General features: G+C 38.2%; 1 protein-coding gene across 2 annotated transcripts; it reads right to left on the bottom strand.

The window, feature by feature from the left end:
* Positions 1 to 722: 722 nt before the first annotated feature.
* On the bottom strand, positions 723 to 17204 carry RNMT (RNA guanine-7 methyltransferase). Of its 2 annotated transcripts, none has more exons than XM_056485924.1 (11): positions 17153 to 17204; positions 15609 to 15872; positions 13300 to 13432; positions 11694 to 11816; positions 10629 to 10744; positions 8892 to 9073; positions 8134 to 8298; positions 6870 to 6987; positions 5224 to 5325; positions 3773 to 3806; positions 723 to 2525 (listed from the first exon to the last, which is right to left on the bottom strand). In XM_056485924.1, the coding sequence occupies exons 2-11, from the start codon at positions 15840 to 15842 to the stop codon at positions 2488 to 2490; spliced, it is 1245 nt and encodes a 414-aa protein (XP_056341899.1). In that variant the 5' UTR covers positions 15843 to 15872; positions 17153 to 17204; the 3' UTR covers positions 723 to 2487. The 2 variants fall into 2 exon arrangements, with proteins under 2 accessions (XP_056341899.1, XP_056341900.1); XM_056485925.1 differs by lacking the exon at positions 17153 to 17204 and adding an exon at positions 16833 to 16960.
* Positions 17205 to 17206: the final 2 nt, after the last annotated feature.

The raw sequence follows: 17206 nt of genomic DNA, 5'->3' as shown, positions 1-17206 counted from the left end.
AATTATTGCCAGGCACATGAACAAGAAGAAAATTATCAGGAATAGTCAGCATGGATTCACCAAAGGGAAGTCATGCTTAGCCAACAGTACAAACTTCTATGAGAAAGTAAATGTCTGGCTTGATGATGGAAAAACAGTGGATAGCCTACTTTAACACCATCTTGGATGAACAGTGAGGGGGAATTGCAAAGTGCCTGAGTAGCCAGTCCCAAAGAGTGATGACCAGTGAAACAAAGTCCATTTGGAGGTCACCAACAGTATATGCCAAGAGTTGATACTGGTCTAATTCCATTCAAAATCCTGGAACATCTCTCATACAAGGAAAGGCTGGGAGACCTGGAGCCAGAAGGGTCAGGGCAGTAATCTTATCAATGCATTCAAATACCCAAAGGAAACTTGTAAAGATAGGTCCGGGGCCTTTTCTGTGTGCTCAGAGCAAGACACAGTGGGCATACACTGAAACATAGGAAGTTCCCTCTGAACATCAGGAAAGTTTTACTGAGAGTGAACAAGCACTGGCACAGGTTGCTCGATGAGGTTGTGGAGTCCTTCACCACTGGAGCTGTTCAAAAGCTGTCAGGACAAGGTCCTGGGCAACCAGCTCAGGGTGAGGCAGGGGTGGGGGTTGGACCAAATGACCTACAGAGGTCCCTCCATACTCCATCATAATGGTTTTGTGACTGACGTGTTAAGATTCACTTAAAAGAGGAAAGACACACCACTGTATTCCCTCTGTTTTTATTATTCTTATTCCTTCCAAAAATAGCATAACAAGGTATTTTCAAATGAAATTTGATACAAGAAATCCAACAAAACTAGCTTTGATGCACACAAATTTCAAAGACATTTCAGCACTTGTAAAGTGCCATCATTCTTAGCTACTTTCATGAGTACTAATTCTAGCAGACAAGAACGTCTTGTCTTAATTTCAGCAGCAGAACTGACAGATTCTACTGCTTTAGTGAAGGTTACAGGTGTTCTAGACAAAAAAGTAGAAGTCATGGAGGAAAGTACAACCTAATTACAGGGGGAAAGCAATACAACTAAAAACTTATAATTTGACCATTTAAGTCTAAATAGAAATTTTAGCCTTAACAGAAATGTTTTCTTCTAGGTTTGCTATAGCTTTTCAAAATATCATGTACCATCATCATTTCATCTCTATGTTAAATCTATTAGCCAACAGCAGCCATCAGCTACTGTTAGACCAAAACTGGAGAGAAAAAACATGAAGTATTCAGGCCTTCTCAGTAATGGGTGGCTACAAGCACATGGAAAGTTGAGCAAACACTGCACAGAAATCCCTAAGCCAGCTCTAAGAGACTAACAAGCAGTTATGACGGTAGTTAGAAACAGTTCTCCCTACTGGTATCATTTGATTACATTCCCAAACAAAATATGTGACTCTAATTTGAGGATTGTTACCCATAGGTACCAGAGTATGTGTGCACATACACAGCTCTCCCCTCAGAGGGAACTGCTAGTATCCTCAAATATTACACAGGCTCCCCTTTTGATTCATGATCCATGACATGACCATACTTTTAATGCCTTAAGACTGCAATGAGGTCCCCATCACCACCAACAGCTCATCCTATTGCTGAGCCCATTTGGAATTTTATGAAACAAGGAAGAAAGACATCCTAAGATCTATCTAATAAGTTTCAAGAAACACTAAAACTACTGAAAAGTCAGAGTCTTTAATACAATAAAAAATGTTCAGTAATCTAACTTAAGCAGCTGCTACTGATTACCACATAGCTGTATTTGGAAAACAAAGTAGAGATTTAAAACGTTAGAAATTGAGTACTTTCAGAGCAGTTTTGTACGGAACAAACTCCTTTAATCTTAAAAGCACCATGAAGTGACACTACATATCAGCAGGCAGGAAAAACAAGAACATCATGGGATTTACCATGTAAACTACACCATGAATACCACTAAGGTAGATTTACAACGCAGGCTTGAGCAGAGCACAGAGGTTCTCAAACTGACTCGGGTAATTTTTTGTTCTGCATGCAATGTAGACATACCCTCTATGCTGAACAGATCTCATTATGAATTAAGTGATCTCTGCAGAACAGTATTTAGGCCCTCAGTCTGCATTATCGAAGTTAACATGCTTCCATCAACTTCAAAAAGTGCAGGGTCAGGCTCGTAATCACAAACATACTTTTACAAACAAAACATTTGTTTCTAACAAAGTTATGTGAGTTCAAACACAGGTTTTGAGAGTATGCAGATTGCTTACAAATGCTTAAAAAGACTGGTTCAGAATCTTTCTTATATACACACACACAAGTCCATCTGTCACAGACAGGCAATGTAACTCTGAATCACGAGCTTGCTCTAGTTTTTGGTAGTGTCCTGCACACGTCCGACAATTAAAAAATAAAAAATAAAAAAATAGTTGCCACAATGGATTTCTGATCATTCCAACTTGCACATAGATATGATCTCTTCTTGCTGCATCCAGTATGTGAAGTCTTACGGTTGCTTCTCAAATGCAAATACCAAGTAAATACCTAAAAGAGAAAATGGGATTATTTAAAGTTTTAGGTTTCTTGGTTAAGAACTTAGTTAAGTTTAAAAAATGTAACCTGTTTGATATTATGCCCAAACAAACTCTTAGCAGATTATTGAAATTACAAAAGATCTTATGATTTTCCAGTAAGTAACTCTAGCATTCCCCTCTAGCATAGTTTTACATGTTTTCAGAAATGGGAATGAAATTCATAAATTACTGTGCCATTTACATAAAATGAACATTCACTAGCATATAAAAAAATCATATGCAATTTAAGTTTAAAGACTTCTTCATACATGCAGCAATAGACAATCAGGATTGAAATTATTAACTTCATTTTTTAATTGAAAAGTGAATGAATTAATGATACATATTATCAATTTTGCTCTTTTAAATTTTGATGGACAAATATGCAATTTTAGCATTTTTTAAAGTCCAAAACAGTATGATTCTATTAATGGATACTCATACAGTCCACAACAGCACCCCTGGAAAACTCTTAGTTGGCATATAATCAATGCCAGGTATTTGCCCCATACCAACAGACATGTAAAACCAGTTACTTGAGACCACAGGTCTAATTAAACATTTATAGATTTCCAGTTGACTTCAACTTCTATTTTAACAAATGAGGTGCCATAGCTGCTTCCAAATCTTTCAAGACAAGCTTATCAGGTATTCCTCAGCAACAATGCAAAGTTCCATGTAAGGAACAAGGTGTGCTTATGCTCTATCAGAAGCTCAATACTCCAAATGTTTCTGGAAAAATAGACTATTTAGGAAACACAGTAATCACTGAACTTTTAAAGGTATAAATCTTTTTTCTTAGGTGCGAAAAGGTATAAAATTAAATTTAAAGTCCTTCTCAGATAATTGAGATAATACTTCTAGATTGCTGGAATTTATGTCTACCTCGTAATTCACATATTCAAAAATCAGATAATAATTTAAGACAGCAGAGTGAAGATTTTTCTCGCCTGTGAGAAAAATGTGGTTTTGTTTTTACACTACTAACACAACCAGCATAATTGCCTGCAAAAATACAAATCCTGGTTGGCTGCACTCAGGCATTTCCCTCCCAATTTCTTGAGATGTGCATACTACATAATCTAGACACATTTTTAATTACACAAATAACATCTTATTATATTTAAAATCCAGATTTTCTTCCATGACTAACAGGCTATTTTACACACTTTTCAAAGCACTCATTCAGTCAATACTGTTTTCAAAGTCATTACTTACTTGTTGCTTCCCATTCAGACTTACTCAAAGTTCCCTAGAAGGGAAAAAACCCACAGTTTCAACAACAAATAAGGAAACAATAAAACACTGATTTAGCTCTATCTTTCCCTGACCAGTGTCTAACCACCCACAAGGACTGGCTATTTAGGGGCAAGAAAAGCTTTACTGTAGATCACAGATATTTATAACTAAACTATGATGGTCTGGAACTGGAAGACCCAGATAATGGAACACACCTAAATTAAGCAGGTACAAGAGAATGGGCCAACAGCCTGTTGGTCTGGATGTCTCTGCAATGCAGAGCATGCCTGTGCCCATTACCACACACCAGGACACACAGTGTGACCTGACCTGGCTCCAGGTGCTGTTCAAATCGAGATGCCCAGTATTTATACAGAAGTCAGGAAAAGGCCCCAACACCATGGTGCTGCCACCTTCCTCAAGAATACCTGCCTGCCTCCACCCAACAACACCCCACAGCCCACAGAAAGGCTATCTGCAAGAGACTAACTCTCACCCTCACTCACACATTCTGGAAAAACAGCCTGCCTTCCAGCTTAGGAAACTCCCAGCTCAGCTGATCAGATGAAAGCAGGGCAAGTCACAGATAAAAAGCTGCTGCCGTTTACCCCACCACTTAAGAAACAACAAGAAGCTGATTTTCTGCTATGCCCTCTCCATACCCATCCAAGGAGTCCTCACCAGGGCCACGATTTAGCCCATAGGCTATCCACTGACCAAATCGTTCACCTTTTACAACAGCACTTGGCAACAAACGTCTTTGGTCTGACTTGGCCAAAGCCAATGTTCTTACGTCATGTCCTTAAGCCTATTTCTTAAAACAAACATTTTTCTTTTCAAAAACTTCTGAATTTCAAGTGTGGAGAGCAGGTTTCTTTTGCCTTAGATGCAGTAAGAGGACTACATCTTCAAAAACTCAGAACGTGAACAGTAGATGAATCAATGATTTTTAAAAAAACCCAAAAAACAAAACCAAGTGGAAAAACCTGAAGTTGATCACCCTCACGCTGTATTGATGAAAATGGAAAGAATGATTTCAAATATACACAGTGTTATGAAGAAAGCTTTGAAAGCTCCCGTCAGAGGACTGGAACTAACGCTTTAAATCAGTGTTGTGAAGATCTAAAAATATAAGATGATTCCTCAAATTGAGAATACTTAGAAAGAACAGCTGTCAAGTAAGATGGAAAAAATTTCCTTTCCCTTCTGCATTATTACAACTTTCTTAACAGCTATCAAATTAAGTGAATGCCTGAGTATGGGATATAAATTAGATGAACCCCCCAGCCCGGCAGCTCTACAATTTTTCACAGGCAAAGACACTCATACCCACTTCACTGCAGTTGAAATAAAGAAGGAATCACAATTTAAAAGATCAGCTCCTCAGTTTTAAGACACCATTATCTCTAGTGAAGTATAAAGGAACTTACCAATGGTAACTTTGCCTTGCCATCTTTGATAAACTCTTTTGCATGCTCATAATCATCAGGTTTATCAGAAACAAGCCTGGAATCACCATGTGTAGAATATGGCTGGAGAACACAGAACAAAACATTGAGTAGTGAGATGCATTAATCACATTAAGTGAAGGTTTTGTCACAACACAGTCCATGAAGGAGTTCAGTAAGTCTTAAAAATATTTTACATTTAGGTCTCTCCTTTACAGCATCCTCACGAACAGGTCTGATGTTCCCTACTTACCAGAAAATCTGGTAAGTATAACAAGAATAACAAATTAAGTTTTATCTTGCATCTCTAAAGCAGGGGAAACAGAGTAACTTTAAACACTCTCCTTCATGTACAGTTCATTAAGAGCATTACCCAGATAAACCTTCTTTTACAAGATCAACTATACCAGCATCTCTTCAGCAGAAGTACTAAGAAATGAGCAACTACAATTTCAAGCAGAACAATTAAAATGCTTCAATAACACATAAGCTGTAAAAGGATACAAAAGGTTCTTCAAAACTAAGATGCACTTATTAAGGATCCCAGTTACTAGTGATCTGTGTAAATAAATCTGCTTGTAAAAATTCAGTCCTCAGTTTTAAGTGGCACTACCTTAAGACAGCTCTCAGTTTTCTGAGAAGGAAGATGGCAAGTCAAAAGCTGTGTCTCTGTGCTACTGCAGGTGTGAGCCCATACACAGCACCATCACTTTCAGAGTCAACAAGTACAGTCAAGTTGCAGTCTGTGACCCAGCTGAATAAGTCACCAATTAACTTGATTTGAGAGGTTTCTGCTGAAGAATTCTAGTGTTTGAGGGAGGAGGGAAGCACAGAGAACTAAAAGTAAAACCAAAGCCTCAGAGGTGGCCTGGAAAAGTTTCTCTGAAGCTGCTAAAGTTATCAAGGGTAAGAGTCTGAGGATAAAAAAAATGCAAAAACATTGGGCAAAACCATATGCTCAGTTACAATTAAGTACCATTTTCTTCTATAAATACAGACTGTCCTTTATTCCTACAAAGATTCCTTTCTGTCTTTTCATTCCTTGCACAGAGATCCAGCTTTCAGTCCCTATGCTGAGGAAGAAATGGATTACAGTCACCACTATCTAACACTTGGCATGATTCTTGGGTTTCTGTTTCCTACTTCACAAGAACAGAAACTTGCCTCAGTATTGAAATACTATCTTCAAAAATTGAATCTATGCTGTACCATGAGAAGAGTGTGAAGAGGAAGAAGAGGCAAAGAGTTATGAACAGACCACAATCCCCCTTTCCCTGCAGAGGAAGGGAGAGGAGGAAGAAAGGTCAAAAGAGAACCAAATGAAGCTGAGCCTGGGAACAAGCAGTGGGTGGGACAAAGGTGTTTTTAGGCTTTCATGTTTCTCACCTTTCTACTATTTTTTTTGTAATGAATTAAATTTGCCTTCCCCAAGTTCAGTCTGTTTTGTCTGTGACAGAAATTGCTAAGTAATACCCTTGAATTTATGTTGACCCACAAGTTGCTTTTTTTCTTTATTAAAAAGCCCTTAATTAATTGCAAGAAGTTCACAAAGGCAATTTTAATTATTGCACAAAAATTAACATGGTGTAAAATGCTATCAAAATCAAACAAATCAACTCTACATTTACCTCCAAGGCCTGCATTCTCCTTAACAGCATTTTATGCTCCTCATTCTTGATTTTTTCTTCATAGAATTCCCGAAATGTCATTTTGTAGACTAATTTCATACCATGCTTCTTTGCCATTCTGTCAAAATAATCAGTTTTATTAGGGAAGCCACAAAATTACTTCCAAAATTATTTCCAAAGGAACAATTTTAAGCTACAGTGACATCTTATGGTATTCACTAGGATTACACTTTTTTACAACTTTTTTCTCTTAGTAGACATTTAGATGAAAATAGCTGCAGTTCCACCACAAACTGTAATTATTTTTTTTTTAATTAGGACAATAAAAATCTACACAGAAGTAATTTACAAACATTTTAACAGAAAAGGTCTCTTCTCCTGAAACTCAGAAGTTCCATGTGGACTTCCAGAAAGGAAGCTCCATGTGGACACTTTTCCCTGCAGTATCTGTCATGTCAGATATCATAAATATATTTAGAGAACATCTTTCTACAGTATTTGGTGGCTTACATCTCAATTATATGTAGATACCATTGACATAAAACATTGAAGTTATAGCTCTCAGTGACAGATGCTGCTATTTTTCACAGACAACTACAAATGAAGTTGTTGAACAGGCTTGAAAGGAAAGCTTAATACTGTTTAACCATATTGGGCTTCAATGGCAAGAAAAAACCTAGTTTGGAAAGATTTCTCAGTACCTCAGGATACAGCTGGCAAAACCAAATCTGAGGTCACACAGAAGTAATAGCAAAATACATGCTTACAGATGAAGATCACTTAGAGGAAGAAGAAAATTCATCATAGCAAAAAACCTATGAACATCTAAGGAAAGGTGGAGAAGACAAGAAAGAGGCACCATGATGAAGAAGATACACAAGAAAGCTTACTGAAAGACTAAAAAGGAGTAGAAAGAAACCCCTCAAAAAGTTACAATTTAAGAAGAAAAAGCTGACAATTCTAAAGGTTTGCTGACAGATCCAATATATCAGATCAGATGTTCCCTCTGTGAGACAGAGTTTAAGTCCTCACAGCTTCTGACCAGAGCACCTTCAAGAGAGTTCAATGGACAGATTACAGTTGTGGATGGAAATGCAAGAAACCTCTGTACTTGAAGCAACAACAAAAAATTAAGAACTGAAAAATATGGTAGGAAAGGCAAACCGTAATTTTCTGCAAGCATTATGCAATGACGCATAAACTAAACAAACGTTTATTATGTTCCACAGCTTTTACTGAATAATGAATTTAAAACTTAACTTACTCTTCCAGTAAGGGAAAGTAAACCAAAAACTCAGGGACATCAACCACTTCTTCCAAGTGAAAATCATACTTGCAGCCAAATAAGGGGTAGTCTCCCTTCTTTTCAAATTTCACATTGTACACATCATTCCCAAATGAATTTGTTTCTGAAGCTTCAAGTCTCTTTCTGTAGAATAAGATATAAACAACCATTTATTGACCAGTATTTAACAGGCAGAGAAAACTACACATAGGAAGCCTGAAAGTGTTTCTCCCAGTAATACTCAGTGATGTCTCTAGTTTCCCACTTCCCTTATCTCATAAGGCAATGAAACAATGAAATTAAGCAGCATACTGGGTTTTAACAGGTTATTATTCTCATACAACATAACAAGGACTAAACGGACCTAGAAGACGAACCTTTAGCCCAGTCACATGGACAACCTACACGGACAAGACAGGCTTCTGGAAACAAAACCTTGACAGCTTTTCCCCAAGCTGTGGCCATTTTGACACTATTACAATCATGACATAGGGATGAAGTGTATGAAGACCTATACTCTCTATCAGAAGAATCATTAGGACAAGAGACAAGGGTTAGAATTCCTTTACCTGTTTGAGTCAAGCTCACAAGGGAGATATTTTTTTTACTAGAATGCAAAAATGTTGCCAAAAATTTGCTTTTGTTTGCACAAACATATTGGAGCACTGCAAGAACACTCATCACTTAACAATGCTTCACGGAGTTTTGGAAGACTAACAGGACTTAAGAGTACTTACACAAGTTCAAAGCTATTTGGAGTTGTGCCAATGAAATAACCTCCAGGAGAGAGGTTCCCACAAGCATTTTTAAGCATCATGTCAGCCTGCTCATACGTCTCAAATGAATAGTGGTAAACAAATTGACAGCTGCAAATGTCAAAGCGCATATCTGGATCACTGTACTTGGAAGATAAGAGATCCTGCAAAAGATAAAGAAGAAAAACAAACTACAGAAACAAGCATGATCCATTTAAATCTTCTAACAAATGTACTATTTCTATAATTCTTCCATTGAATTCTCTGAAGTTTCTCCTTTCAGTTTCCACTCCTTTACAAGTTCAACAGGAATAAGCTCTCTGCTACACAGAAGACCATACACAACATTTAGAAACAACAAGAATACACACACATTTCAAAGTTATAATGCCCTCAAACTTTGTGTTGCCAAGTAACACTGCTACACCTGAAAGACTAAAATCCAAGGTTAGTTAACTTATAGTTTCCAGAAATACTTTATTGCTGGGGTTTCATAACTGGCCACTGTTTGCCTGAAAAAAAAATCCTGCAATAAAATGAATTTCAGTTTGCAAAGTTTCTGTAATGAAAACAGACCCATTAAACATGCACTTCAGAGGAGAAGGGGTTGTTTCAAATATAGTAGTTTGCCCTGCCCAACGAGTTGTATTTATTTGTCTGTATTCTCACCCATGTTTATCACCAACATACTGCTCCCCACCCCAGACCAAGTAACCAAAATCTGAAGAACTTGGAGCCCTTGGAATCTGTCAGGTTAAAGCTTACTTTGACCCTGTACTCAGCATGCATACAGAAAGACATAGGAAAATGGGAAAAAGAGGCGGGCAGAATTAGACTTTGCAGAATTGTATATTCATCATAGAGACCCAAAGTCAGGGAAATTAACTTTTGTGTGCAAGGACAGACAGAATAAAGCATGCAACATAAAATACATATGCATGTAAGACTGAGCTGTAAAAGCAACATTCAAATATCCCTTTCCTTCCTGGACAAGTTTCTCTTCTCTCTCCCCCAAGTTGAGAGATGACACAAACCTGCAACAGACCATTTCTCAGAAGAAGGAGAGGAACTCAAGCAAACAACCCTTTATACGAGGCTGAGAACAGGTTCAGCTTTTCCACAGATAATGCTGGAAACGAGTAGGTTTTGTGTCTCAGTCCCCATCAGCAGGGTACTCTCAGCCTGCACTTCTAGGAAGCAAAAGCTGTTCTAGTTACAAGACTGTCTCCTAAGCCTCAGCCATGTATTCATTACTGCCTCCAGACAGTCTAAGAAACCTGCTCTACCACATAGTTTTAAGGCTATCTATTATAGTAACTAAAATGCCACTAGAAAGAAAAATTTCTAAAGTGTACAAGTCAAATCAGAAAAGGCCCTTCATTTATTCCAGCATTCACCAAAATAGTTTCCAACATCCCATGCTGTCTCACAGAACTCCAAAGTTAAAACAGTCATTCTGTTCCCTTTGTCAAGTAAAAGACAGTGAAAGCATCAGATCTACCATCTGGAAAAGACATTCAGGCTTCAGCAATGTCCCATTATACAACAGCAGCAAAAGTCACCTAAGTACATCTTAAGCAACCTTCCAGTAACCTCCCCATGGCTGATTCTGCCGGCAGTACAGTAATCCAATCTTGAAAAAACATATACCCAAAATGTCACAGCACTACCAGAAAGAACATTAAATCTCCAAAGTATGACAAAGCACAGGAACTGTACCTTGGTACTATCTGCTTGTATGAATTCTGCATCAAAAATATGTTCATTATACCGACATCGGGATTTCATTTCTTCATAGCGGTGCTTGCACTGTTGCACAGAAATGTCAGCGATGTCTATATATAGAAAGATAATAAATACAATAAATGAAATTTTTAAAAGTGTGCACATTGCTCCCCAGACAAGAAACCTAGAATGATTACTGGAACACAGAAGGTACAATATGGCAGGATTAAAAAAACTATCTTCAGTTCCATTAAAACAGCTCAGTTCCCTGAGATTCTTAATATTCTTAAAAATTTAAAAGATGTTGAAATGCAATTATTTCTGATATGTCACATCATGGGAATTTTTTCAAATTCTAAGAATGCTTCTTTCTCAGTCATTGAGTTTCTGACAATATGCAATAAATTTACCTAAGAACTTTGTAAGTAAATCGATTAAGTGTATTTGAACACTACCCATTGAATAACGCAAGAAAGAACTGTAAAGTATGAAGCACCCGAAATAATTCCCACTGAAAGGTTTCAGGGAATTTTAGTACCTAATTAAATTTGGAGTTAAATAATACTTCCTCTAATTATCCTTGGGATACTTCTTGAGAAAAGGGAAAATAGTATCATTCTCCCAACATCTAAGCCAATTATTCAGACAAGAAATTTTTTTAATCAACTTTCAGCTCTTCCCCGTTTCTGAGTCTGAAAATCTTGAGTTGACTGCAACACGCAAGACCATTTTATCTCACAACACTGGGGGGGGTTTACTTGGTTTTTTAAATGCATTCCCCATGCCACCTTTTTGCCCAAGGAAACGTGAGGCAATGGTGTTTTTCTTTAGTGATACCAGTTTTTATCTCTTGAACAGAAAGCTAAATATTGATGGTTCTTGTACTTCTGCTGGCAGTCAAATCGTATCTTCAGATAAAAAACAAAAGACAACTTCTTGCACAAAAGGCATTCATTACATACTTTGATTGACTGGAAAAAAAGAAATAAGTAATGACTGGAGATGTACTTGGTTTCCCACAAAACCTGATGCACTTTCCCTAGAAAGTTATCTTCTTACCAGTACAGACGAGTTTTTTAATTCTGCCTTTTTTCCATTTCAGTAAGTCTCCACCTTTCCCACATCCTAGATCCAAAACCGTTATATCACTCTTCTTCTGTCGTACCCGATCTATAAATTCACCTAGAAAAACAAACACCAGGAGCATATAAACACATCTGCACCTAATTTCTGTACTTGTATTGCACCTAAAAGCCTAAAGAACCAAAACAGGTTGAGAATTTTGAAACACCTTGGACCTTACTTTGCCTGTCAATCTTAACACTGCAAACTTAAACCTCTTTTCTTTCTAGAAGGATGAAACAAACCACAAACTTTTAAAACTGTGGAGAAGACGAGTATTTTCTGTGCTTAATGTGCTCTGCATGTAACCTGACTGAGGCGCTGAACTGTTTCCCTGGCTAAGGCAAAACTGCACATGGCTAAACAACCACCCTGTGCATGAGGAGGGAAACAGGGTCCCTTTCATTAGCATTATAATGAAGGCAGATGTTATTTGAAAGTATGGGAAAGTCTTTTGCAAGTAGTAAAAGCCAATTAAATGCATCAGTCACAACATCTCCTCCCAGTCACCTTACAAAAATGCATAATGTTTTTCACTCACTCTCCCAGGCCTTGCAATAACAGCAGCTACTCCTTTGCTGTCTTTCTACCCTACATACACCAGTTACATTTTATCTTCTCTCTCTCTCTGTGCTGTCTAGATTGTCTCTGCTCTGACTGATGTTGGCATATTATGTAAAACATATCAGCATGCTAGCAACTTTTCTTCACAGTAGGAGACATGAAATATGTTTTGATACAACTGCTATAAAGCCACACTGCTGAAATTCTTTATGACAGAAAGGCTTCAACACATGCTTCAGGAACAGCTTTACAGAAACCTAAATATTGTTTCTAACTGCTCTGATACAACACAACAAAAAGCAGCATGCTAAAACAAATGGTGCCAACATCTCCTGGCACAGATCCCTCTTCATGAACCTGTGGTGCTGTGCTGATGATTCTTTTCTTTGTTGGCACATATCTGATGGCTTTGTTTCCTCAATTTGGAATTAATTTGTGGAACAGCAGACTTTGCCTTTAAATAAAAACCCACTGATTCTTAAAGAACTACATCTTTTAGCTTTCCATCTTTTCAACCATTGACTATGGGTAATATAAAAAATATTTATGTATTCAAGCTTCCAGCAGAACTGCTTCACTAGGTTCTGAGCAGAGACTGCTTTGGGAAAATGCGTCAAAAATTATTTGAGATAGATTGAGCTGCTCTTGTTTGAATCTAAGAACACTTAAATTATTTATGATTTAAAACTGTACTTTTCTCTTTAAAAATGTCATGGAGAAGAACAGTTTCCAGTATGAACTTTCTAAGTCACTTCACTTTTAAAACTTAAGCACATGCTTGGTACTCCAACAATACAAAACACCACCACAGAGATTCAAAAGAAATATAAATATAGACATTTTATTGCACCTGAAAAACTTACTACGTATTAGGAGACAAACTGTCATACTCAACATCAGAAAACATAAAAAGTTACATTTTGATGCAAAAATTAGCTATATTTTAATCATGTCTGAGCAATCAGTTAAGGAAGCTTACCAATGAGGACACTCTTTGTCCAATTATTAAAGTTTCGGAGGTAGAATATGCGAGACTGGCTACGTTTTTCCAATCCAACTTCTTGAAGCTCATTATAATGTGCAGCTACAGCTTGCCCATGGCCAATCACATGCTGCAGAAAGGAAATCACACCACAGAAGGAACAGATTCAAGCAGTGAATTATTTTTATTACTTTGTCATTTAATCAAAAGACACATTTTCACTTCAAATATTTAAGAAAGCAAACAAGCAATACTATGAAGAGCACCATCATCATAAAGAGATTTTCCATATCTGTCCTGGTATTGATGCCAATACTTCAATTATCACCGTAATACTCACAAATTTAATTCCCTTTTCAGTTCATTCAAGCAACTTTTGGATGATAGATATTGCCCGGCATCTTTCCTTCACAGAAATACTTTGTTTCAGTTCTCTAATCCTCTCAACCACTCCCAAAGAACTCATTTTATTCTTTTTAAGTCTGGGACAGATGAGGATGCTCCTTCTCAAGCAACTTTAAGCCTCTTCAAAGAGCCTGTTTCAGAAACTCAGTGCTTTTATCTGACAGAAGTGTATAAACTGCCAATTTAACCAAAATGCCAACTGGCTGATGTCGCAGTGAGGTCCAAGTGACAGAGCCTTAAACACATCATGATAAAGGAATGAAAGGAATCATTTGACAACATATTCTATCTAATGCTTAAGAGTTAGCTGTAGAAATGTCTCTGATTTAGCCTTAACTCAAAATACTCCCAAGAGATTTCTGTCCAGCCTTAGCTCTAAGACACTTCCCCATTATGCAGAGAAGCAGTCCACATGTAGATTCTATGTTCTCAACATTTCTTCACCTTGAAACTAATCTTCAACTATATACATGAAGTAAAAATAAATTAGAAATAAAATCCAAAATAACAGAACGAAGACAACCAGCATGGACTATGTGAGGTACAAAAGCATTTGAAGTAACAGTACAAACCAGAAGCCATTAAAAGCATTCCTAACAGTTCACTATAGAAGTCAATATCCCTGCATCTTACTATTCAAATAGCAGTTCCTCAAGGGAAAAGAAGGTTTGGCTGATATATGTGAATTTTTCAGTGTTTCATATACTTTTGGAAACATTCAGAATGAACACAGCCTTACTTGTCTGAAATCTCTATAACCTCATCATCTGTTTATTACCACATTGGGCTGACCCACACTAACATATTTCGATAACTTCTACTCTTTTTCAGGGCAAGCACAGATGGCTCCCTGAATGGCCACTGAAGGGGACAGAAGCTAGAACAGCAGACTCAGACAAGTGTGGGGAACATACTCATACAAACCATTAACACATCTCAGCTGCAAACAGCTATCAGCAACAACATCTAGATGGTGGCAGCTATGTTCAGTCATCTCTCTACACCCTTAGGCTATACAAACCCAATGTAGTTCTTGTTCATCTAAGCCTTATTCCCCCTTGTTAAAAGGATGAAAGGGTTAATAACGTTTCTACCACAACAAAGGGCACCCTTTATTTTGCCAGACTGCTAAACCGTATTTTAACATCCTGGGAAAATTCTGGACAAAGAAACAAAAGATTAGGTCAGAAATTTTCAAATTGTATTTAAATATCTCAAAAGGATGAACTAGGCTGGATGTTAAAGCATCAGCTTCTATAAGCTCATACAAAATAAAGAACAGCATCGTGTGAAACATTACCCTTTTCACCCCCCCCAGGTGGACATATAAAGTGACATACATTTTCTGCTGCTTTTGTAGCCTTAAAACATAAAGAAGCACCTGTAAGTCTTCCACTGCTTCACTTTGCCAACAAACCATACTGAAATTATATTACAGAGGATGCAGTATGTCGAGTTTTGCAAAGTATACAGTACCTTACCATGGAAATAAAAGGAAAAAACGACCTTATGGAAGAACTTCCCGAGCACATGTAACTATACTAACACACAGATACACAATATACATGAGATCAGAGCTCAAGATACGGAACTTGGACTAACGGCAGTAAACCCTACACTACACCACCAAATTGCTACCACACAGATAATGGAACAGTCTTAGAATCAGACTAACCGTACTAATCTAAGTATGTGCTGAGTTTATCATTCTAATTGCCAGCCCTCTTCCCCCTCTGTGAAGCCCAACATCACCTGTATACCTGTTACTTCCCTAGGAAACATTTCCATACTTGGTGTTTCATGCTGGCTCACACATGTCTAGCATAAATATTTTCAATTTTTTCTTGAGCTAAGGCTTCGAAACAAGGATTTGAAAACAGCTCAAAATAAAGGATACTCACTACTTTCTTGGAAGGTTCATCTTCAGAGTCTAAATTCTTCCTCTTTTTTCTCCCATCCTGATCACCACTATCAACTTGTTTTTCATTTTCAGTGGACTGATCTGTACCTGAAGCAGAACTATTGCCTTCACACCCGACACCTGAAGCTGACTCTAAAGCATGAGGTGTTTTCTCCACTTCTTCATCCAAATTCTTCTCTACTTGCTGTTCTTCTGTCTTGATTACTTCAGACATTTTGACTGCTTCACTGATTAGAAGGGAAATCTAAAGGGAAAAGAAACAAACCACCAAGAATTTTCAGTGCTGAATTTCACTTGTGGTTACAATTGTGACTTTCAAACATAATATTTGCATTTCACCCTAGGCAACATACAGATTTCAAATTTAACCAGTTGTTTAATAAAGATAGCTCAATAAAATATGTGGAACTTAAAAGTACTAATTAACTAAGTTCAAATTAAGATAAATTGTTACTTTTCATCTTTATTGACTCAACTGCCAAGTGTTGTTTTTTTCTCTTTCCCTTCCCATAAAAGGTAACCTACAAATCAATTTATGTTTAGAAACACAAACAGACACATGCTATCAAATTAGTAAGTTTGTTATTTAAACTGATATGCTTAGAAATGGATGTCTTCAAATAAAAGATCAAGATGGGTTTTTATGAGCAAGTTTTCTTACGAGTTGTGGATTTTCCAGTTCACCTGAGCTTAACTAATATGTGGAATATTCAGCTGCACCTGCATTTCCACATCTCCACTTCATAAATGCCTACACAGGCTGCAGAACTGCAAACTGCCACAAAGCTCATTTGGTCTCCAGTACATCCCAGGCTTCTTTACACCACCACTGGGAAGCAGAGCACCTACTTTTTAACAAGACATGGGAGAGGGCAATTTGGCAACTCCTTTTCTGAAACAGTGGCCTAAATTAGCCAAAAGAAAAAAAAAAATCAAAAATTATATCCAAATCCACCGTATCCAAGCTCACCTCCTAATGAGGGCCAGAATACATCCACTGAGTGAGCCACTACACAGAGGCACCAGAGCAGCTTTCCTCAAAACAAATGGCCTCAAAATACAACTTTTTAAAATAATTCTTCCACTACTGCGCAGCATCTGACTTGGTTTGCGAAGCAGCAGCAGCAGACCCTTCCTTATCCTCACGCGGCTGTTCCAAGCAGATGTTTTGAAGGCCTAAACTGTGAAACGATCCGACTTTCACAACTAGCGATGGCAACCAAGGGCACACAGGAAGCAGCAGCTCCTTCAGCCGGAGAGCTCAAAACGCCTGGAGCGCTGTGGGAATGGCCCCGCCGGTCTCGGGACGCTCCCGGTCCCCCCTCCTTTCTTCCTTCCCTCCTTCCCTTCCCCCGTGACGCGGCCAGCAGGCCTCAGGGCCTCCGCTCCCGTTAACCGGGCGGCGGCCCCGTCGCTTCTTTCCGGCCTCCCCGAGGGCCCCGGGCCCCCCTCCCGCCGCCGGTGCGGCCGGGGCAGGGAAGGCGGCACGGAGGGCGGCCCCGCACGGAGCCGGCCCGCACTCACCCGGCTCAGCGCTCCGCCATCCCTGTTTGCGGAAGTGACGAACCCGCACGGCGG

The sequence above is a fragment of the Oenanthe melanoleuca genome, chromosome 2 (genome assembly GCF_029582105.1).
Source record: "Oenanthe melanoleuca isolate GR-GAL-2019-014 chromosome 2, OMel1.0, whole genome shotgun sequence".
NCBI lineage: Eukaryota > Metazoa > Chordata > Aves > Passeriformes > Muscicapidae > Oenanthe > Oenanthe melanoleuca.
Note: the sequence above shows the minus strand (reverse complement) of the source record. Positions and strands in the feature narration are given on the sequence as shown.

Bases quoted from the DNA above. Each gene is read 5' to 3' on its own strand.
- RNMT (XM_056485924.1), bottom strand. From the start codon at position 15,842: ATGTCTGAAGTAATCAAGACAGAAGAACAGCAAGTAGAGAAGAATTTG. The intron at 11,817-13,299 runs GTAAGCTTCCTT...TTGTTTTTCTAG, and splicing joins GACAAAGAGTGTCCTCATTG to GTGAATTTATAGATCGGGTA. The intron at 5,326-6,869 runs GTAAATGTAGAG...TGTGTTCTCCAG, and splicing joins GGAGAATGCAGGCCTTGGAG to CCATATTCTACACATGGTGA.